Source organism: Pezoporus occidentalis, unplaced genomic scaffold, assembly GCF_034315485.1.
Source record: "Pezoporus occidentalis ecotype Australia unplaced genomic scaffold, CSIRO_AGI_Poc_V1 ctg4, whole genome shotgun sequence".
In the NCBI taxonomy this organism is placed as follows: domain Eukaryota; kingdom Metazoa; phylum Chordata; class Aves; order Psittaciformes; family Psittacidae; genus Pezoporus; species Pezoporus occidentalis.
Window position 1 is genome coordinate 7,088,869 of NW_026915724.1, and position 22,379 is coordinate 7,111,247.

A 22,379-nucleotide genomic window follows, 5' to 3' on the forward strand; every position below is an offset into this window, starting at 1 on the left:
CTAGGTACAAATGAAAAAAGAAAAAAAAAATGAGCTTTAATGTCTTTTTCCTCTCAGATTTCTTTCAAGTAAGCATTTATAATCATGGTATTTAGGGAGTTGAGGGGTAAGGAAAGAATCTATGTTATTATCTATGACATATTTACTCATGTGTAACAGCAGTTTGTTCTTTCTCATACTGCTCTGTAGCATTTTAAGCCTATCCTGATAAAGGGACACACTGAGTGAGAACAGGTAAGAAACAGAGTTGAAGCATCTGGTTTATCCACAGTGAGTTTCTGCTAGGAAAATTGTCTTTACATAAAACAGCAAAATGAATATAATTCCTGCAGTAAGGATATGTCAGTATTCATATAAAAATGCCTTTTGAACAGCAGAGCTTATAGCTCATGGGTTGTGTCAGTGTAAAATAGTGTCTGTAAGGGTTGTACAGCGTGTAACAATATGAAGTACCTTAGTACTTTAGAGAGAAAAATATCATCAAACCTGTCTACTCTAAGCCTTCATCTCTGGATTTGGTCAAACATGCATTAATGTTAAGGCAATTTAATGTTTTAGTACACAAACCACACACAAGGACAGATAAGCATTAGCAGAGAGTCAGTTTAGAAATCTAACACATCCAGAAAATTTTATGCCTTGAGAGAAAAATTAACCTTCTGCCTTTCCAGCTTGTTTAAAATAACTGTGAAGCCATAAACAGGAAAGCCAAACAAGAGAAATGTGCCCAAGCGCTTCAAAAACATGATGTTGTAGATGGTAGAAGGCAAACGACAAAACAAGATTTCCTCTCCACCCACACCATTTAGCACAGATGCTCTAGAAATCCCACAAACACACAGGTTTTTTTTTGTGATCACATACAGAAGTTTCCTGACTTACCTTGTCTTTTTGCTGGTCTTGGGTTTTGGCGTGGTATTTTTTGCTTTCTTTTCCTTTGGCTCTTTTGGGGTCTTAGGGACTTTGGGGGTCTTGGGTTCCTTCTTTTCCTTGGGTTCTTTAGGATCCTTCGGTTCTTTTTTTGTCTTGGGCTTTTTCTTTTTCTTCTTCTCTTCTTGGGAGCAATCCACTGAGTTTCTGCTTAGATTCTGGCTGTCCAGTCCCCCAGGGAAGTCTTCCTTACCAAAACCTTTACTTGGACCTTCTGCAGCAATGTGATTGTTTTTCTTTTTCTTTTTCTTTTGCTGTGGCTGTGGCTCAATTGCTGGCAGATAATCATCGCTTTTCACAAGCTGGGTATTCGGTCCACTAACCTGAGTCATATCCGGCACTGGTTTCTCTAAAAAGGGTTCCGACGGAGAATGCTGGGAGAGACAAACAGAAAAAGAATTGGAGATTTGCAACTTTTATTTCTACAACTTTACTCTTTTGGAGCAAGGGGTTACAGACAGAGAAAATACTAAGCAGAAGTTTAACCCAGTAGCATGTCTGACACATTGTACAGTAAAATAGTAAACCCCAAAGCTATCTGCAGTTAAAACATGCAAAATGACCAGAAATTCTTGATATAGCAAGAGTAAAATCATTATAAAGCTTGTGTGTAAAGTGGAACCATAGGAAATATTTAGAGTCTTCAACATTCAGATGCAAAAGGAAAGCAACTGTTATTTCAAATATCTCAAAATAGTTGTTAGTAGAATGAATAACTTGGTACAAATTATTCAGTTGCACTGGAAGTTTGTTTCTAGACATGCAAAGGAAAATACAGTATATTCACAGGCTGCATTTATAAAAAATTAATCAAGGCAATCTACATTGGTACAGCTGTGACAGGAGGTATTTTGAATCAGCACATGAAGGATTAAGCCACTTTAAAATGAAATATAATGCAACATTTTATGTCAAAGATCCACAGCTCCCTACTTGTGATTGAAACAGATTTGTTCCTGCTACAGATTGGACAGAGAATTACCTTAAGTGTTTGTGAACCTGAAAAAACAGTCTGTTTTGAAGTTTCTACAGTGTACCAGGATTACACCAGACTTACAAAGTACATGAAAACCTAGGTACAATTACACAAATGTCAAGTGGCTGGTCTAAACATATTGGTTATATTTGCAACTTTTTTCTTCTTAATGGTTCTATTCTGCACAAAGATCCATGAATCTGCAATGAAAAAAGGTCCAAGCTCTACCATGACTCTGAAGCATATTGAAGCTCTAACCTGCTTCTCCTCTCTGCCTGCCTGCAGCTATAAATGCAACATGACAGTGCTTTTCAAGAAGAAAAGTAATAGCATGACACTACTGCTGCTTTTCTTACAACCACATATATGGTCAAACCATCTCCCATCCTCTCTCTCTGTTTCTTCTCCTTTTTTTCTTCCCTAAAAAATTAAGCTGGGATGATTCTAGGTGGAAGAGTTCTGCATTAGTCATGGTCATGAAGTCTACCTATTCAAGGTGTTTGATCCATTGAACTGGAGAGAAGAAATTTAGAATCAGAATTAGATTTAGAGCAAACCAGAATTTTACTTCTAGGAATAGCATTACACACACTTAGGCACTGCTATTCACATTTCCTTTTCTCTGCTTTTTACTCAAACTGCACTTACTTTGGAGTGGCAGGCATGCAAAGGAGTGACTACAAACAGAACCCTTGAGCATAAGGGGAACTGATGGGCATACAGAGACATATGCTTTGGCCACCTAGATCTAAAAAAGCAGTGCACTTAAGATTTAGGAAATAAAATTCTTAATATCATTACATGAGAAAGTGAATGCATGTGTATTTTTCTAAATCTATTAATACTGTTTTCTGAACATAAACAAACTGAACCAGTGCAGTCCTATTTTCTGCATTTCTTCACAGTAGCAAAACCCCCACTCTGCCTGAATAAACTCACGTACTCAGAAGCTACACAAACAACAGAAGAAGCAAGGTTTTAAAGAAAAAGACAACTCTTTATTGCTCTTTGGGAGAAGCTTGAATGGTACAAGCTAGAAGTTAACAGTTCTTCATGGAAGAGACTCCAGGACAGGTCTACAGAACTTCCAGGGTGACTTCTGCATGTTTCTGCCCTCCACCTGTTTATTAAGGTATTTTTTAGTGTTACGGGTCTTAGCTGTAGTGGAAATTCAGCTCTAATGCAAACCTGGTGCACCTGTTGCGTTAGCACCATATCAGCTCCAATTTAAGGCAATCTCATGTTAAGCATCCTGAAGTATGAACCTACACCTCTGCTAGAAATCTCTAGTCCCATAACATGTCTTCACTCTGGGAAGTTCACAAAGACTGTGGATATCTGTATAGAAAATACCGATCCCAGGAAGTCAGTGGCACCAGTGAATTCTGCAGTCCAACTATGCATTACATAGAAGTATTTTAAAATCTTCTCCTTGGTTTTGAATTCTGGTTGCCTCCTCAGATTTTTTCTGTGACACAGAACAAAGCTGTCTTCTCCATACCTTGTACAATTACATACTTGTACTAACACTTAATTTTAGGTAGGAGAAGACAGGAAATGTTACACAGGTCACCTGGAAGTACTTCTTATCCACAGATTTTCAGAGCAGTACTTTTAACCTACATTTCAGATAGTCAGTATATTTCTGTATTATCTGCTATTTCACATCTCATGCATCCCTCATTTTTAGAGACCGAGTGCAAGTTTCATCAATGCCTTCACTGCGCTGTCCACCTCAATACTCTCTTTAAATGCTCTTCACTCGCTGTGCACACCATAAGAAAACTAAGTTTTTCTTTTTATGATTTTTAAAATTTGTACTGAACAAGTACCTTGTGTTTGGCACTACAGTATTTGTTTGCCGTATTAAGCAAAACTTTTACAACGATCTAAAAACCTTTTAGAACAAATCAGAACTGGCAGTTTATTTTAATTCCTCTTACACATGTGAAACAGCCGAACCAACAAACACCAAAACCCACAAGAACTCCAGTAGTGCCATATAAATCGAATTCTATAAAATTTTCAAGGTTGCACCTTCTATTAGTGATACAAACCATGACACTGAAATCACTATGAAGTTTTATACATGCTTCACTATATCTCATTACCTTTTTAATCCAATTAAAAAAAAATAAAATCCTTGTTTCCTTTCTAACACTTGGGGGGAGTTTTCATCGGTTGGTTGGTTTAGAAATCTCAACTTCCAGCACAGTCATAATGCAGACAGCTTTCCAAGTCTCCACAACAGCAATGTCAGCCCTTCATGATTTGACATTTGTAGTTTTAATGTGTGGACAGAAGCTACAGCAATCATTGTCACACTGTAGTGCTCAGCCTCTGGAAGATGTCATCCTATGAAAATTCAGATTCTTACTACCTCAAAAAGCTTAGCCGAAAGAGTCCTTCTCGTGCTCTGAAACAACTCAGACTATGTATTAGACTTAAACCTTATGCACAAACTTACCTTTACCAACAGTACCAAGTTATGTGCATTACCAAGCATACAAATTAAAATACTATGTTTTTGTTTCATAGCATTCACAGTCCCTGAAACATTAAGCTACAAAAGCCAACTGTGCCTCAATTAGGCTCTGGTTATATTTCCTTTTACTTGAAAATACTTTTGCCACATGCCATTCCCATTGCAGTTTGGCACATTTTGTAATACACTTATATGTGATCTTTTAAATTGTAGCACTCTTTCAAAGAAATGGGTTTGATTAACTTTATTTTTCTAGGAAGTCTGTGCCTACACTTTTGCAATATGCTAAAACAGTTTATCCCTAACTGACAACCCCACATTGCTCCCTAGTGTGAAGCTGTGTAGGAGCAGCACAAACCTAGTAAAAAGAGGAGATCGAAAGCAGCTTGAAAGATGTGTTTTCTTACCCCAAACCAGTTGCCTATGCTTTCTTCAGAAGGGAAAAAAGGAAGAATGGGCTTTCACTAGCAAATATTAGATTAAGCCTACCACAGGGAATTATTGCAAATAGTTCTACTTCTTTACATCGACAAAGGATTAACTCTAGTTAGAGGCTCACAATTTCTAACGGAAGATCCCATTTTCCATTTATGAAATGAAAAAAAAAGTACATTACAAATTTTGACCAAAAGAGTGAAACATTTATCTGCATACTTCACAGAAATCGCTTCTCCTGCTGCTTTTCATAATAACAAAGCTATAATTTAGTATGTTGGTACCGAATTTAATCTTCCAGGGAAAAGAAACAGTGAAGATTAAACAAAAATAGGTATTCATCCTATTTGAAATTGCAGCAGAATTATTTTTGGTATTATCTGAAATAAGGTGAAAAAGGTGCTTAAAAATATTGGTGTGTTTACTAGACCCACATCTCTTTAAATCTTTTAGAGAAAAGCTGTTTTTGTAAACATTTAACAAAGAACAGATGGCCTGTTTTAATCATGCGAAAAAACCTGGAGCTCACATTAATACTCCTACCAGCGACTACTGGGGCTCGTCACCTCCCTAACCAGGCACATGGTACAGTCTTCATTGATACCATTTCATTTTACAATGGACATTTGCTCATCAATTCCCACTGCTTGACAGTTAATCAATGCTATTAACATGCAATATCACAATGCAGGACACTCCTAAAGATCACAGCTTATTACAGCAAACCAGGGATTCTTCTGGAACTGAGGAGTTAAAATAATTTGCAGCTCAACAGGTTACCCAGGAGGAAAATACGCTTTTGCATTATCAGTAAAAGCCAACAAATGAAAACATTATTTGAGAAACCATTTATGCAGTGTAAAAATCTCACCTTCCTGGAATTCAAACTTAAACTTCCAAACATGCTATCACCAAGATTTGAAAAATTAAAAGCGAGGCTGCCTGCATTTCACAGCTGCTTCCACGTATAGAGCCAAGATCATTCCCTGCAGCCCGAAGCACAGAAAGATATCTCAAACCAGGCCTGTTACGTGAAGTGGCAAGATGGACAGCATGTAGGATTAATCCAGCCAGGGTTAGTGGCAGGGAGGGAGGTTAAGGAGGAGAATCTTTCTGTTGCTTCAACAAGGATTGAACCACAATCAACTGTACTTTAGCACTAAAAGTAGCTGAGTATTGCTTCCCTAGTAGAGAGCAACTTGAGCCAATACTGAGCTTTAAGGAGAATGAAGGAAGAGCAGCGAAGTATGCAACATGACTCGCTAACTTCATGAAATTTAAACATCAGCACCAAACAAAAAAGCTCCTTTTTACCAGGATTACTTTCATTTTCCCTTTCAGACTCTGTAAGCTTTTTCATATTTTCAAAAAGATCTACTGTAACCACACTTTATTTAAATTTTCTTGACCCAAGTTGTGTTAACAGTAGAGCCAGTGCTCACTCAGTTCCCACTGGCTCCAAAATACAGACCTCTCCAGGATATTTATGCACATTAGATAAATCATTACTGAATATTCTCATTTGCAGCAACTGTGGTCCTGTTACAGTATTACCTTCACTTGGAAAAGTTAAAACTGCAACCTGCAAACAAAGTTCTTTTAAAACAGAAGACAGACTACAGCATGGTTTCTGGAACCAGCTCTACCTACTGCCACAGAGATCACAGGTTTTGAATTTGTATCCTTCCCAACAGCACAGTCCACAAGGTGTTAAAAGCCATCACAGGTAGAAATGCCTCCATGATTCTTCCTTTCAAAGGTTAATTAGAGGATTCATCATCCCTCTGGATTATTCTGAACAAACTACTCATCTTGACTATCCTCCAATTTGGTAAATTTCCACATCATGTCTCCATACATTGCTTTGTCCCTGCAATTCTCAACTTGTTTCATCAACACTTTCAGCATCAGGCCTGTCCCGGTGCTCCCTCTATGTGAAGCAAGCTGTGGCTTTTCTAGAATAACATTAATCTTCTCAGACATTGCCCATCTGCAAAGCTCACATACCAGTAAAAGCTCCAGAGTAAACAGGAACCAGCACCACCTCCGGAATGGCAACCAAATATGAGCACCTACATACAACAACAGTACAGCTGTACAGTATTTTTTCCTGTAGTAACTGAAGTCCAGAAACATCCTCAAAACTGCTCACACACATAATTTTTTCTGAAGTCTGTTTTACCAATCATTTCTTCTCCTTTATTGTGAATGATGATTCCTTCCCTCTTCTGTGGAACTGCTGTCTTAAAGATGGCGTATGTCTTTACTTTATGAAAATAATTACTAATCTAAAAAATACTTTGGGCAATGTGACAACTGGTATCTCAGTATTTCAGAAACTTCTCTAAAAACACTGTAGTTCAAAAATGAGAACTTGCATTTATAAAGTAACTGTTGTCAGCAATCTTCTCTGCAATAAAGGGAATGGTATCACACCAGATGAAAATGAAAGAAGTCTGTTTTGCAAACAGACCCAACAGGAATCTTGTACTTTTCTTTTGCCATACTTCTGTAAAACACAGATTAAAATGTATGGAAAACAATGTTCTATTAATGCCTTCTTAGCAAGACACAACTTCACAATTAAAAAAATCAGTTTGCATGAAAAAAGTTCATATTTTAATGAAGTGCTGCTGCAAGACCATTTTATTTCTTACACAAGTCTTAGTATAGAACAGAATATGCTAAGAATATGCTAAATCTTCCTGCTCTGTGCCTGCTAATGGAGACCATCTTTAAAAATCAGGTGCAACTACTAAAAAGTTAAAGACTTTCTGATCCAAAGTTTTCAGAAAAGCTCTGAATCAAAACTGCTGCAATTTTGATGCCAGCAGCATCCTAACAGTGCAGTGGAAGTGATTAAAACCAATCTGAATGCCCTCAGCCAGTAATGCAAGAGTCTGATCATCGTGGATTCAGTGGAGCTGAAAATATCACCCGATTACTGTATGCGGAAGAGTATAAACATGCTATACAAAATACAGAGTTCCTTAATTAAGTCTCAGCACAGCTCCAGTACCAGTATTAGAATTATCTATTTTCTGGTCAGGTGCTCTGTGGAGTAACACAGATTACAAAATATGAATGATACTAATATGGTTATCCAAAAAGCAAACATCCCATTGTATTTTACAGTAATCATATGTAGCAACACTGTGTCATGCTCCATAAAAGTGAGAGATATTACTAAGCCTGTGGAGTATTAGTCAGTGCAATAATCACCACTGGTTTGTTCACAGCTCAAAAAACAACTAACTTGTCTTGTAAGAGAGCTCTCTAGTTGCTGTCCATCGATCAGAATTGACAGTGTTGGTCAGACAATTGCCACCCCTATGATAATGAAGCATGTATACTGCAAATTAACTTTCCACTAAGAAACTGCAACAGCTACCACATGGATTGTTTGCAACTGCTGATGTAACTGTGACGGTCCGTAAAACAAACATTTTATTAATGCTTTTTTTGCTACGCATTACTTTGCAATATATACTGGCTTAGACAGCAGCGTAAGATTGCTCCTAATGCTAGCAGGGCAGGTCCTAAATATTACACATCTGTAGCCAGACTCTCCAGCCTCCATCATCGCCATGTAGACTGGTCGAAGACTCACCATTCTGGCAAGTCTTAACTAGCTCTGGCTGTAGGGACACAGAGAAAGGGTGGGACACTTAGGTACTGGCTGGCAAAAGCCGTATTGCTCATGTTGACAGCTTGTCTAGCTCAAGCTTGCCTTCTCTGACCACAGAAATTAGGTTTCCTTTAGCTGTATGCTCAGTTATCAAGCACTAGACATGCCAGAAACATGCCAACATGAGTTTTACCACAGAAGTTCTGCAGAGTTTATGCCATACAGTCTATACCACAGGTAGGAAAACGACAGGCAGAGCAGCAAGAGTCCTACTCTAAAATGGCCCATAAGCATCCTTTTCTTAACATCTTCCTTCTGCCAAGTAGAACCTGCATTTAAAATTTGGATAGTTTCTTTGTGAAGTTACGCCCAAGCACAGCTATCAAGATAATCTAGTGCTTACCGGAGAATTCCTTGGATTACAGAATATCCAAGGTTTACCACTCTGGTCTCTTCCAACCGGTCAAAAACAAGGTGGTGGCTGCACATCTCCAGGGAAGATAAGAAAGTCACACAGTAGAGTAAGAACGTGTCAGGATGAAACAATTTCCAGAAGACCTAGTACAATACTTCAACTTGTCCAGGAAAGGGAGAATAAAGGAGGAAACACCTTCACATATTCAACCAAAGTAGTAATATTGAAACTGCTATTATTAAATACATAAGCATTATAAAGACTAACTTATCATTTTAACATATATACAGGCTGAGCTGTTGCTCTTGGGCTTGCCTCTACATTCCCCACAACCCTTCAGCACCACCATGAAAAGTGAAACAGTTCCTCTGGTTAAAACATGAACATCTTCCCCCTCTTGGGCACATTTCACCAGCCACACTTTGAAATCAAGGTCCTGAGGGAAGGGGGCAGTGTTCAAATAAATAGAGACCTATTGTCTCTGAAGGGTAACCCATTCCTACATCACACTGCCTGCCATAACCACAGGTTATGACGCTCTGATACCAACTATGATTTCTACTTAACACCCTGTACCCTACCCAGAAAAAGAAAACCCAACAAAACAGTCGTGACTGACTTGGTGTATTAAGCGCTTACAGCCTGCCCACAATAACTGAAGTGATAATATATCCCCTAGATTTTGTTTTTCTACAGAAGTCACTCAACCATTTTAAGAGGGACTTTAATTAGCTCACATCTACTTCTATCAATACTTTTCTCTAGCATTATCAGATCTAAATCACAGTGACACAGAGTGAACAGCACCAGGTTTATAACTAAGGAGAAAATCAAAGACCAGCATACATGTTGCAAATGCTGCTTCTGACCGCAGACAACTGAAAAAGTTTCGTGTATACTTTTGCTGCTTCAAGCAGCAGTAACAGCAAAAACATTCTATGCTGCAACAGCAGAAAGTGTTTCTATTCTGGTACTTTTTAACTCTACCCCTTCTAGCCCCCAAACAAGTTAACAAGAAAACTTATTTAACAGGCTATATATGTAAAAAATATACGTGAAAGGTAATAAATATATAAATCTTACATGTTTATGTAAGAGATATATACTATTAAAGAACATAACAATATAAGGTGTATATGTAAATTCAGAAGTGATCTATTTTTTGATTTGCAAAATCTCTAATAAAATACGCTTTATCTGAATTCAGATAAAGTACACTTTATCTTCTCATGTTTTACAACAAATAAAGTGCATTTTAACCTAAGGAAGAAAGAACAATAGAGAAAAGCAGCATGTTTGCTTTAGGGTTTTTTTTACTAGATGAAGCCAGATCATCAGGCCAGAAAATTCTTTATTCCTCCGGCCCACTCTGCAGCACCTAAGGATCAAGTGAATACAAGCTTCAGAAATACCACCCATTTGATGGACACCCTGTGAACCCTAGTCTGTTGCTTGTAAGGACAATATGAAATGCTTTTCAACAATGAATCAAAATGACCAAACTGCAATAAAGACTGTGAGGAACTACACTTGGAGTGGGTATGAGCACAGATGGGAGCAGTGTGGATATAAGTGTGTATCGCTCTAGTCTATTTGCCTGGCACCACTCTGTGTGTATGTATTTTTTTTACATCATGCCTGTGCCCAAAAGTCCTCAAACTCAGCTTTATATGCTTCATGCCCATGCCTGTGTGCCACACTTGTGTACATGCACCATCGTGTCCTTTCTTCTGGGCTTGGTTATCTTTCAGCCTCTCCCTACCAGTGTCAGGAAGCCTTAGAAAGACAGTAATCATAGTCAGTTCTTTCAGCCTTCTCATGGTAAGCCATGCTCCACATTACACACACACCTGCCCTGGGGCAGCCTCTTGCCCCTCTTCTAAGGTCTTCAACAGGTCTAGCACACCTGTGTGGAAAGCCAGCTCGGGAAACAGGCTGGAGATCTCAGCTGCCCACCAAACCCTCTTGTAGAAATGAATGAGGGCAGTATCTGCAGGGCTTTTCTTCATACATACAAAAAACAGTAAGATACAGTGACCACCATCAAAATACTTTCAAATGTATTTTTAGGCAATTACACACGCTGTAATATGCATATGCTCTTTGTTCTAAAACATTAGGAACACTTTTGGTAAGACCTTAGCACTTTCCTAACCCCTTCCTTATATACCTAGGAAAACAAGAGTTCAGCATTTTTGCTTTAAAAGTCCCGTTTCCCCCCCCCCCCCCCCCCAGCACATTCTAGACTTGCTAAACATGCATTTTTAAGAAGCCTGCACATATCAAAAAATATATCAATCACTTAATGACAGACATTAAACATCAGATCATGAAGCTGGTGAATAGAGGATGCAATTCATACAGAACTTGTACTAAGAACTTCATCCCTTCTATCTGCAAGCCCTCAAGAAAAAAAGGGCAAGTTTTCCCCAAAGGTATATATACCATGCTCCAATAGCTCAAGAAAAGGGCCTTAGAGGTTTAAGATTTCAACAGATGCAACAAAGGACTCGAAACTCTGAATTTTACTCCTGTCTCTACACAGGAGGTCCTACTGAAGTCCCACAATACTTCCACAATGCCATCTGTTAAGTATCTCTATAAAATAATCAAACATTCTGAATTCTTCCATGGTTTGCAGCAAGGGTTTTTCAATTTCACCAGGATATCTTGTGGATAGAGTGTACCAATTGAAGAAAAATTACCTTAAAGCACTAAAAGAAGCACTACCAGCACAGATAATTACACTTTGGTTTCAGTTTGTAGCTGACAAACTTTTAGTTCACCAGTATTTTTATGACTTGTAACAGGCCCCACTAGACAAATAATACAATACTCTTTCTTGCCTTGCCCTCTCCCCCCCCCCCCCCCCCCCCCCGCAATGTGCAGTTGCACTGTATTCACAATCAAAAGATGAAAACTTTTTGATTCATTACTTGAGCTGGAACTTTTTGTTTTTAAACTACAACTTGTACTCAAGGCTTTTTTGGCTACAAATTTTAAAAAGCACAGAGAAGTCACTGATCCCATGAACTCCTAGTATTGTAAAATACATACGGCACTACTAAGGGAATGAAAGCTAAACCAGTCTAAACCAACTTTGATTATTATTATGTTAATCTTTAAGTTTGCCGACTTATTCTGATTAAAAGGGCCTCCTCTCAGAATTTTCCCCAAAAGGCCATGTTTGGTCAGTGTTTTCTGATATCATTATATATATATCCACAGTAGCTCAATCATCCTGTCTTTACTGTTTATGTCTGCTCCAAATCTCAAAAGTGTTTTCCTTGCTGTTGTTACAATCTCACAGTCCAGATGAGCACACTTAGTACTAGAAGATTCACAATATTATTTAAAAGTTAAGATTTTGATATTCTAAATGCCATTTCCTTAGTCACAAAGAGGCTCCACTTCACAAGAGAAAAAGGAACTCCTAAATCCCACTACCACTTATTTCTATTAGCTGTCCCTAATAAATGGGAGTGACTTTTCTAACTCATTTTTATCCAACATTAAACTGGTTTTGTCCAGCAGAAATTCAAAAGCTTTCTTCAGACATTGACCAAGCAAGTCACACTGCAAGTGAAATAGTAAACATGCAATGTTGCCTTGGACAAAGAATTACAGTTCACCATAACGCTAAGAAAAACTACTATAACATCTTTTTTTTTTAAATGGCAATCTAAATTATTAAGTAATTCAAATAGTTGAAAACAATAAATGTTGTTAGTGTCACTCATGAAACAAATTTTACTTCCTAGTACTTAACTTTTTACAATAGTATCTCTGATATACATGGTGACTCCTCTCTAGTTACTTCCAGAATTGCTGCCTCATTTAGCACATAGAACTGGTAAGACTTCTAGATTAAATCAGGTCTGACTAAGATATTATCCTGAAGAGAAGACCTTGAAAACAGTACAGAAAAGGGAAGACTGCAAGGAGATGGTCTGTAATGAAAGCAGTGAACGTCAGGCAAGATAATTTCTTGGTTTTTTTTTCTACCAGCCTCAACTCACTGCAGTGTTTTTCAATTTTTTTCCAGAAGGGATTTAGTTTGGTTTTGTCTGGTTTGGTTTTTTCCCCCTTTTGAATTACGTATTAATTTCTTCCCAATATGGACCTCCAGCAAAGGACTTGTTGAGAGGTGCACAACCACAACTGCAAGAGAGTACCTACTTAGATAACTACTGGCTTTGGCATTAGGGCAATACAGCTCTGTGCAGCACACACTAAAAAGCCCCAAATCCTGTACCTATAACTCTGGCCTAACGCACTCCTGCTGTTCTGGTTTCCTCGTACATACAATGGAGAATATGCATTGTAGGAGAATTTAGAAGATGAATGAATTAGTGGTTGTTGATGTTTTCCTGCGTTATGATCAAAATTACCACAAAAAAAAAGCTCATTTAGCTATTTATTCTTTACCAAAATATGAAGAGAGACAATGTCTGTAAAAGAGCCATGTGTTTCATGAGATTCAGTGATATTCAAGATTGGATTTGCTGGATAATATACAGTAAATAAATTATCAGGCCATACCTCAAGTAACAAAGCCAAATGAAACAGCTGTTTCTATCACAGTTGATCTTGTACAGGTAGAAGAAGGGAACAATAAAAAATGTCTACATACACGGATTACATCCTATTTCATAGGCACAAGAAACATATAGCAACAGTCCACATCTTTCTGAACTTCCACCTTTGCAGCTTGCTATCATTCTGTAAATACAATCATATAAAATGTGTACTAAATTACATAGTTTAGTAATTTCTATAACTTACTTTGTTGTTTCTTGATACTTAAAGTTGAAAGCACAGCACTGCACCAGCTACTAAGGAGAAATAACTCCTACAGCTGATCCCAGGACAAACTGACAAGGTACACAGAAACATAACCAAAGATGACTTGCCACCTATAGATACAAACAAGGCAGATTCTGCAGATGATAATGAACAATTAAGAATTTTCTGGGTGTCCTCATCACATCCTTCTTTCAGAGGCACTGATGCTTAAAAGCTCTAAGGTGTCAGATTAAGTATGTGAGGAGACAGCAGAGTAGAGCTAGAAGCTACTTTTTTTTTTTCTCATGTACACATATATTTACAAATGTAGATGTATGTATTTGAACATTTAACTCTGTGTTCTTTAAATTTCCTCTACTGGTGTCTGTCCCTCTTCCCAAACTACAGCTGTTTCCATGTCTCCTTTCCTATATATATATATATATAAATATAAAAACCGCAAACCCAAAGCCACAGAAATAAATCATCAGCTAAATCATGCAGGTTCTTCCCTAGTTACATACTCAAGAATTAATTTTTTACATCTTGTCATGTAGAAGATACCCAGTCCTCAGATTAAACATGTTCTACAAAGATAAAATGAAATACAGTGGCAAGCTAGGATTTTTTCCCTCTCCTGCCTCTAAATAGAAAAGGACAATAATCTGAGGACATAACAACTTGTGCAATGGCTTTCCTTACCTTTTGGTTTAGATAAACTCCCTAAACAGTTACGGAAAATTCTAGAAAATTCTAGAAAAGTCTCTCTGATTAATCAGCCTTTAAATACCTAATGTTGATCAAGTCATGGAGATCAGAAGGCAAAAGGTAAAATATATCCTCAGCAGTGATGCATTTTACACCAACGATACTTATTTTATGAGAGAAAAACTACTAAAGATTTAATGGTGCCAATTAAAGAAGCCAAGAGTTTGCATGGCTCAATGGCTGAGTCATAGACCTTTTCTCTCTAATAGGTTCCATTATAGCCCTGAGCTCAAGCTGTGGGAAGAGGACTGCAGATGAGTAAGAGGAATTAGTGTTTTTACATGCTATCACAAAGTAGGTGTCCTTTAAGCATTACGCTGCTGCAACTCTGGCACCAGTAGAGCAGCTTGTGCTTACTCAGAATCCTCGTTTTAAACAGGATGTTTAGAAATTCGCAGACATCTTACAACTTCAAAATGCTGTCAAAGGAATTAAGCCCTCACAAATGTAACTAGTATTTCATACACATTTCCAAACTTGAAATACTTCAGTACTTGTCATTTTTGTCTGAAGTTATTACCCATTATTTTTGGTATTTATTTATGTTTACATAAAACAAGGTAAGCCTGTAGCTGAAGACTAAAGTAGTTTGTACTTAAATAAAGGATGCCTATAAACAACTGGTGCGATGTACAATGAAAAGAAAATTAAAACATTGGAAGTGCCTCTCAAGATGGCTCCCAGCAAACCCAGGGCAGTACTTGCTCCATAGTATAATACTGTACAAAATGCTGATCATTAACAACCGTTAGACCTCAGACAAAGGTAAAAATTATCTTGAAGGAGAAGAACTTTAGATAGATTGCTATTTATAAAAGCATTGTCAGATCCTAGTACATGAAACAGAAAGATTAAGATGGGTAAAATTGGCACAAGAGCAAGATGGGTATGAAACTGTCGACTAATAAAGTTAGAATTGAAAAGTCAGATGTCTGTTCTAGCATTCAGAGTAATCTGATTTGGGTAAGATTTCAAATAAGAAAGGAGTAGTGAAAGCAAAAGCCAAGTACTCTTTAAATTGAATTTTGATAAGGTTATGAGAAGTAGTTCATAAGAGGGTTATATGTGACAGCTGGAGGCTCAACTCAATGACCCAGCCAATCTTTACAAGTACTTTGCTCCTAATGCATAGTGACAGTAAAAATCAACAGTGAAATCTTGTTTAGATTAAAAAAAATAAACGTATTTTAACAAATGTAATTTGGAGTATGACAAATACGGAACATATTACTCCAGAAATTAGTTAAATATGCATAGAACAATTATTTATGCTTCATTTTCTATGGGAAGGAAATCTCTAGTAAGCAGAATGATAGGGCTGGCAAGATAAGCTCATCACAGAAGCTTTACCTTCAAACTTGAAAAAAGGGGTTGGTTACCCAAAAAGCTTGTATAATTAACACTGGCCAGTATCATTAGAAAAAAAAATTATTAGGTATTACCTCTTTTATAAGCCTTACTTCATTCTCATCCACAAATCATCGCAGCTATGAACATGACTACTCCGATACCCTAAGGAAAACTTCTGTGATTTCAAGTGTTTGTATTTATAACATTTTGGACTAGAAACTGTCTTCATTCATATAATGAATGACATACAAAGTACTACAGTGTTGTTTAAAACAGAAAAAAATGCCACAGTCCTTTTGCAATACCTTTTCTATTCCCTAGTTTGGACAATTTTCATGAAAAAATACAAAAGTCATTTTTATTTTCAAGTACTTCAGATGACAGAGATTTGAGAAAAGTATAAGTGAGGTATTTATGAAATTACTGGTCATTGGTTGTTCATTTACACAGTTACATTGTTTAAGGTTTGGTGATACACTTTTAAGGACTGGGTTAGTGCAGGAGATGCTGGTATCCAATTGCTCTGCGTGTGTCTTAACTTACAACAGGAATATTGCAATTCAAAAGGCTCCTGAGAGAATTTCACTTCTTTCTAATGTTGTCTTGGAAAACTTATTCTTCCTCAAGAAGCTTCCTATACACAACAGCCCTAACACACAAGATCTGAATCAATGAGGATAAATGAAGACAGAACAAATTCTTCCCTCAAAAAGTCCCTGGCCTGCTTTGATGTTCTCCAGACCAGATAATTACCACTGTGAACTCCTTCTCCCATACCCACCCAGTGAGGCAATGAGGTGATTTACAGGGGTGCTTTGTTCTGGGGTAAGTTGGTACAGAGAACAGGAAGTTTTTAGTTTTTATACCTACCAGTAAGTGTATCAGACTTACACAGTTAATCACTGAAAGAGCAAGACAACCTGCAGATCATATTCAGCTACTTACAGCCCAGGTTTTCTTGTATAATATGTGCTCCCTTGGCAAGGTTTTCTTTGTTTTACTTACAAATACAAGCATTCATAACTCACAGAATATGTTCCTGAGTCAAAAGGAAAATATGCTAATCAAAATTTAAGTAATTCTATGTTTATGACTTGCAAAAAATAAATTGGTGGTTTTCTAGGACTGAAGGTAGATATTTTCACATGCACTGCTAATATTGCTTTTATGTATTAGTCCCCAGAGTTCTGCACAAAAATTTTTGATTATCCAATTAGATACAGCTACTAAAATTCCTTTACATGCAGAGAGTTACTTTCTGAAGCAGCAGTGGTTATATTTTGGATATAGACAAAGCAGAATAGAGTAGTACACCCAAAGGCTTTTTGCCTTTTTGAGACACAGAAATGCACAGAAGTCAAGCTGGCATTTGAACCAGCATGCAGGAGCTGAGGAACAAGCTTATCAAGGTGTTAACTCTTGTCAAGGACAGGCTCCCTCAGAGCACTGGGCTGCTGCGGCAGGAGCCTGCTGACGGCAGCACGGGAGGAAAAGCGAGGATGTTTGCGGCTGCCTACGTAACCCCATGCGCATTACCTGGCTGCATGTTTCCGCCCTGTGAAGTTGAAACAGGGATTGGGTCCGCCTGCCCTGCCAGCATATTCCCAACAACTCAAATTACTGAAAGGTTTTCTGATGGAAGAAGTCAACAGACATGGAGGGTACGTATCACTGGCTAAACCCATCTTTTTTATAGCCGGCTTACTAATACCAAACTGCTGAACAACTCAGGTAACTGTGGTTTCATGCTGTCGCTTTCCACTACAAGATTGGCAGCTCCACAGAAAAGTCTCAGTTTTGCCCAGTTGCCTTCAATGTAATGTAACATTTTTAGTATACATTCCTTCCATGTCCTTTCAACAAAAGGTGCCACTGTACAATCCATTACTTGTAAGTGAGGTGAGGATACAGAATCTTGATCAGCCAACACAGAACTCACTCCACTCAAAGAGACCATGTTTAGTTACAAGAGACCTTTAAAGGCCATCTAGTGCAACCCCCTGCAATGAGCAGGGGCATCTTTAACTAGATCAGGTTGCTCATAGCCTTGTCCAGCCTGGCCTTGAATGTTCCCAAGGACTGGGCATCTACCGCCTCTCTGGGTAACCTGTGCCGATGTTTCACCACCTTCATTGTAAAGAACTTCTGCCCTGCACCTAGTCTGAAACCACCCACCTTTAGTTTAAAATTATTACCCCTGGTCCTGTTGCAGCAGCCCCTATTAAAAACCTTCTCCCCATCATTCTTATAAGCCCCCTTAAGGGAAGGCTGCAATATGATCTCCTGGGAGCCTTCTCTTCTCCAGCCTGCACAAGCCCAGCTCCCTCAGCCTTCCCTCACAGGAGAAGTGCTCCAGGCCTCTGGTCACCTTTGTGACCCTCCTCTGGACTCGCTCCAACAGGCCCATGTCTTTCCTGTGTTATGGGGCCCCTGAGCTGGACACAGCTCTCCATGTGAGGTCTCAAGAGAGCAGAGTAGAAGGGCAGGATCACCTTCTTTGACCTGCTGGTCACGCTCCTTTTGATGCGGCCCGGGATACGGTTGGCTTTCTGGGCTGCGAGCGCACACTGTTGGCTCATGTTCAGCTTTTCATACACCCAGTATCCCCAAGTCCTTTTCCAAAGGGCTGCTCTTAATCCTTCATCTCCCAGCCTGTATAGATAGCACAGCTTGCCCTGACCTGGGTACTGGACCCTGCCTTTGGCAAGCCTCCAGGGGCTCACATGGGCCCACTTCTTGAGCTTGTCCAAGTCCCTCTGGATGGCATCCTGTCCCTCAGGTGTGTCAACCACACCACTCGGCTTGGTGTCATCTGCAAGCTTGCTGAGGGTACACTTAATCCCAGTGTCTGTGTCACTGATGAAGATAATAAACAATACTGATCCCGATACACTTTGCTTCACAACTAGGTGCAACCACTGTCATTTCAGACACCAGCCTGAGTGGATCCATCGGGAGTGAGATTTACGTTACAACACAGAACTCTGTTCTGTCAATTTTTTTCCCATTTTTTAACCTGTAAGCCTCTAGGAGCCTAAGTGTAATTCTCTTTAAAAACTTCCCATATGATTTTTATTGCTTAGCACATAAAACTGCTCTCCTTAATTACCTTTCCCAGACCACTCAAAAGCAGTCTGCAGGGGTCTTCAGAGGTACACAGACCACAGGTTGAAACCACCAACTCAAAGAAATCTTAATGGATAAACAGGAGATACTGAACTGAAAGAGATTGTCAGTAGTCAACTCTATTCTTCTCTTGCAGTGGGAAGACAGCAGTTCTCCAACTGGCCTTTCCATTGCAGTATTGTATTAACTTCATGATACAGTGAGCTTAAAATTACAGACCTGATAAAAATCCTTTGATGTTATACATGCTGTCCAAGATCAATTTATGTCAAAGAGCCCAAGATACTTCTTGAACTCTAGCTTTTTAGTCACAGCAACAAATGAAAAAGCCTTTGAATACGTTATTTGTGGCATGTCACAGGTAGGCTTTTCCCAGCTCCTCTAGTAACTGAACTAACAATTTAATCCGAAAGTGCCATTAGAACTGGAAGGAGGGAAAAAAGATAAACACCCAACTAAAACCCCCACACTTCCTTTTCTGTGGACAAACACCTCATTTAACAATACCAGCTGAGATAACCCTTAATTATAATGTCTAAATCATAATGCAGTTCTCCAACCAATTTGATTAATACCATTCTATGAAACATATACCTTATCTTTAGTTCAGGTATCTTTAGTATCCTAGCTCCAGCAGTGCTTTACACAACCCATATGTAGTAAAATGTAAAAATTCCTATGCGGAGGTATTAAATCACGTGTCTACAGCAGTATCAGGCCTAAATTTTGGTTTATATCGTGTTATTATATTATAACCAGACAGCTGTGCCTAAAGCGAGCCTTTGTAACTTACCCCTCCTTGCCAGTAGCAGTTTCCAAGTTACATTTTCAGTGCTGCTTTGCAGTGCAACAGGGAACTGCAGGAACAGCTCTGCTGTCCCCCACTCCCTGCTGCTGCACAGCGCCTTGCAAGCACACCCAACAGCAATACAAACATGAAACAAGCAACCTGTGTCAGACAGCAAAAGCTCCCTGAATCCCAGTCCAGTGCCTTACTTACAGAATTACCTGGTTTTCAACAAGTTTTTCTGAAGTATTTCAAATGAGGCTAAAGCAGAAAGAATTAAGCAGTGAAGACTACTTAATTGTATTGTGTTTATCCCCATGTCCACAACAGACAATGTTTGCCTCAGTAAACACCTGCAATATCCCACTAACCAAGTGAGATACAAATAACAACTACGAAGCCCAAAGTTTCAGACTAGTTTTAATGGCTATATATTCCATATACAGTTGTACAAGTAAACTGTGATGTCAACTCTTTATGGTAAGCTGTTGGTTTAAATTCAAACATGTGCTGTATATTATAAGCCCCCCACTATATTTAGAAACAATTGGCTGGTACAAAAAGATTTCTTCCAAAAATAAAATAAAGCACTTCATATCATTCAGCACTCGCACGTAAGGAAAATTACAGTATTATCACAGTTATCAGAGTCTTGCAGGGCCAAAAAAGATATGAAGTATCAGAATGCAAGTGGATGGAGGGCCATCTGGAGAGAACGGAGATGCAAAAAGAGAGTGGAAAAAAACAGCTGATATTGAGTACTAGATAGTAGGAAGTTTGTTGTGAAGCTTGTTATGAGTCCTCTCTCTTTTCTTACAGGAACACTAAATCCAAATATCTGTAGAAGTATTAATTTCTCAGTTACTGTTGTCATAATGTTCTTTTGGTTGCGGGCATTACAGAGGCATAATAAAACACAATTTAATTAGTGCAATTAAAACTGACTGATGTTTTTCTTATTCAACTGATTATTCAGTCTGTTTTAAGAAAGAAGTCTGCTGTAGGTGGGTATATATTCCCATCAGGAACTCTTGCCTTACATCGGAAAATTTCCATCTTGATTAAAATAACAAGAGTTTACATTTAACAAAATATAGGAAAGTGAAAGATGAAACTTTAGAGTTTGGCACTCCCTTCAACATGTTATGTCAATATAGCACAGATACATTAAGTGCTGTATACTGAAGAGTGTTCCACTCCTAAAGACAAATATTTGCAATTTTCCAAAAATAAAAGATCAGTATTCCACAGAAACCTACCAAGCTCCAGAAGTTCAGATTTCTTCACATTTAATTTATACAGCAGCAACCTATGCAGTATGAGCCAACTACAAGAAGTTCTTAGGTTTTGTGCTTGTTTAGCATAATACATTACCTGCTGTCTCCTAAGCTTGATTAGTACAATAAAACCACTGAGGAGAAGTACAGGAGGGAGTTGCATCCAGGTCCTCGGTACTGATTCAGGGATGAACAGGTGATGGAACAACAGAAGCAAACGAACAAAGATTCCTCCCAAATCAAAAAGTGGAAGATCGGAGAGAAATCCACTTGTTTTCTTGAACATCTTGTGTAACTGCACAACTCTCAGGTTAGATCTCACAATTACCAAGTTCCTATACAAAGAAGTGGGATTTCTGCTTTGAACTGCTGGACTAGTCATCATCATCTTCTTGAGCTGAACTCTTAAGAGCAATACTGGAAGGAGTGATGAGGAGAGCAGAGAGGCGGCATGTTTAAGATTAACAGATCTCCAAGCAAGAACTGGAATCCAGAGGTTTATGAATTTGGATTTTGAATAAATTGCAGATTTTATGCCCATCTTCTACATGTTCCTCTTCAAAAACAGAGGCAACACTATTACCAACCTTGCCCAGTAACTGAGAAAATTCTAACTAAATAGGATATATATCAAGGTCAGTAAAATCAGAAAGAAATCAAATTCCAGAGTTTATAGATCAAACCCACACTCACATCACTAAGCCATCCTATCTCTCAGTTCTGTCTCTTCATAAAGAAGACTGAGAAGTTAGTCTTCTTATTTTTTTGGGGGGGAAGTTGCATTCTTTTGATTCTTCTTCCCATCCCTCCGGGAGTAGGGGGAGGGCAAGAAGGGGGGGAGTGAGTGAACGAGCTGGCTGGCTGGGTTTAAACCACGACCCTAACTTTTCATGCTTCTGAACTATTCTCTTATGTTGAAGAAAAAAATCCCATTGAGTGCTCAGGGAAAACAGCTCATTGACAGGTACTGGAGGCATTTTCCCCTCATTTCAATGCACATCTAACAAAATTATACCAACCTCTCTTTGCTAGAAAGGGGATGCTCTTTTATCCCTTCAGTTACAAAATACCTGCAAATAGTTCAGTTGGAAGAGGAAAAAAACTAAAAATACCCAAAAGAAAAACACACATCTGAAATCAAATCATTTATATTTGTGCGAAAAAAGGATCAAAAGGTGAGCTAAAAAAAAAAAATTTGGGGATAAGTTGGAATGTGACCAATTTGTCACTAGCTCAATGAAACAAGACTAAGCTCTGACTTCTAATGGAAGTCTTAATTTCTCAGCGTTTGAGGGAGGACTCAAGGGCTGTGCTATAAGACCTTGAGCTATGTGAGGGTATTAAAGGGCCTGAAAGCTCACTGCCAGAGAAGACGTAGTCCCCATTTTCTCCCACCAAGCATTCCCACTCCCACATC

General features: G+C 38.5%; 1 protein-coding gene across 6 annotated transcripts in view; it reads right to left on the minus strand.

Moving 5' to 3' along the window:
* The window catches only part of CHD7 (chromodomain helicase DNA binding protein 7), a 135,586-nt gene that overhangs the window by 61,173 nt on the left and 52,034 nt on the right, over window positions 1-22,379 (minus strand). For all 6 annotated transcript variants that reach the window (XM_062633319.1, XM_062633321.1, XM_062633322.1 and 3 more), the window contains one exon: window positions 883-1,304. In XM_062633319.1, the coding sequence (XP_062489303.1) occupies window positions 883-1,304 (422 nt within the window). The remainder of the gene's footprint in view (window positions 1-882; window positions 1,305-22,379) is intronic.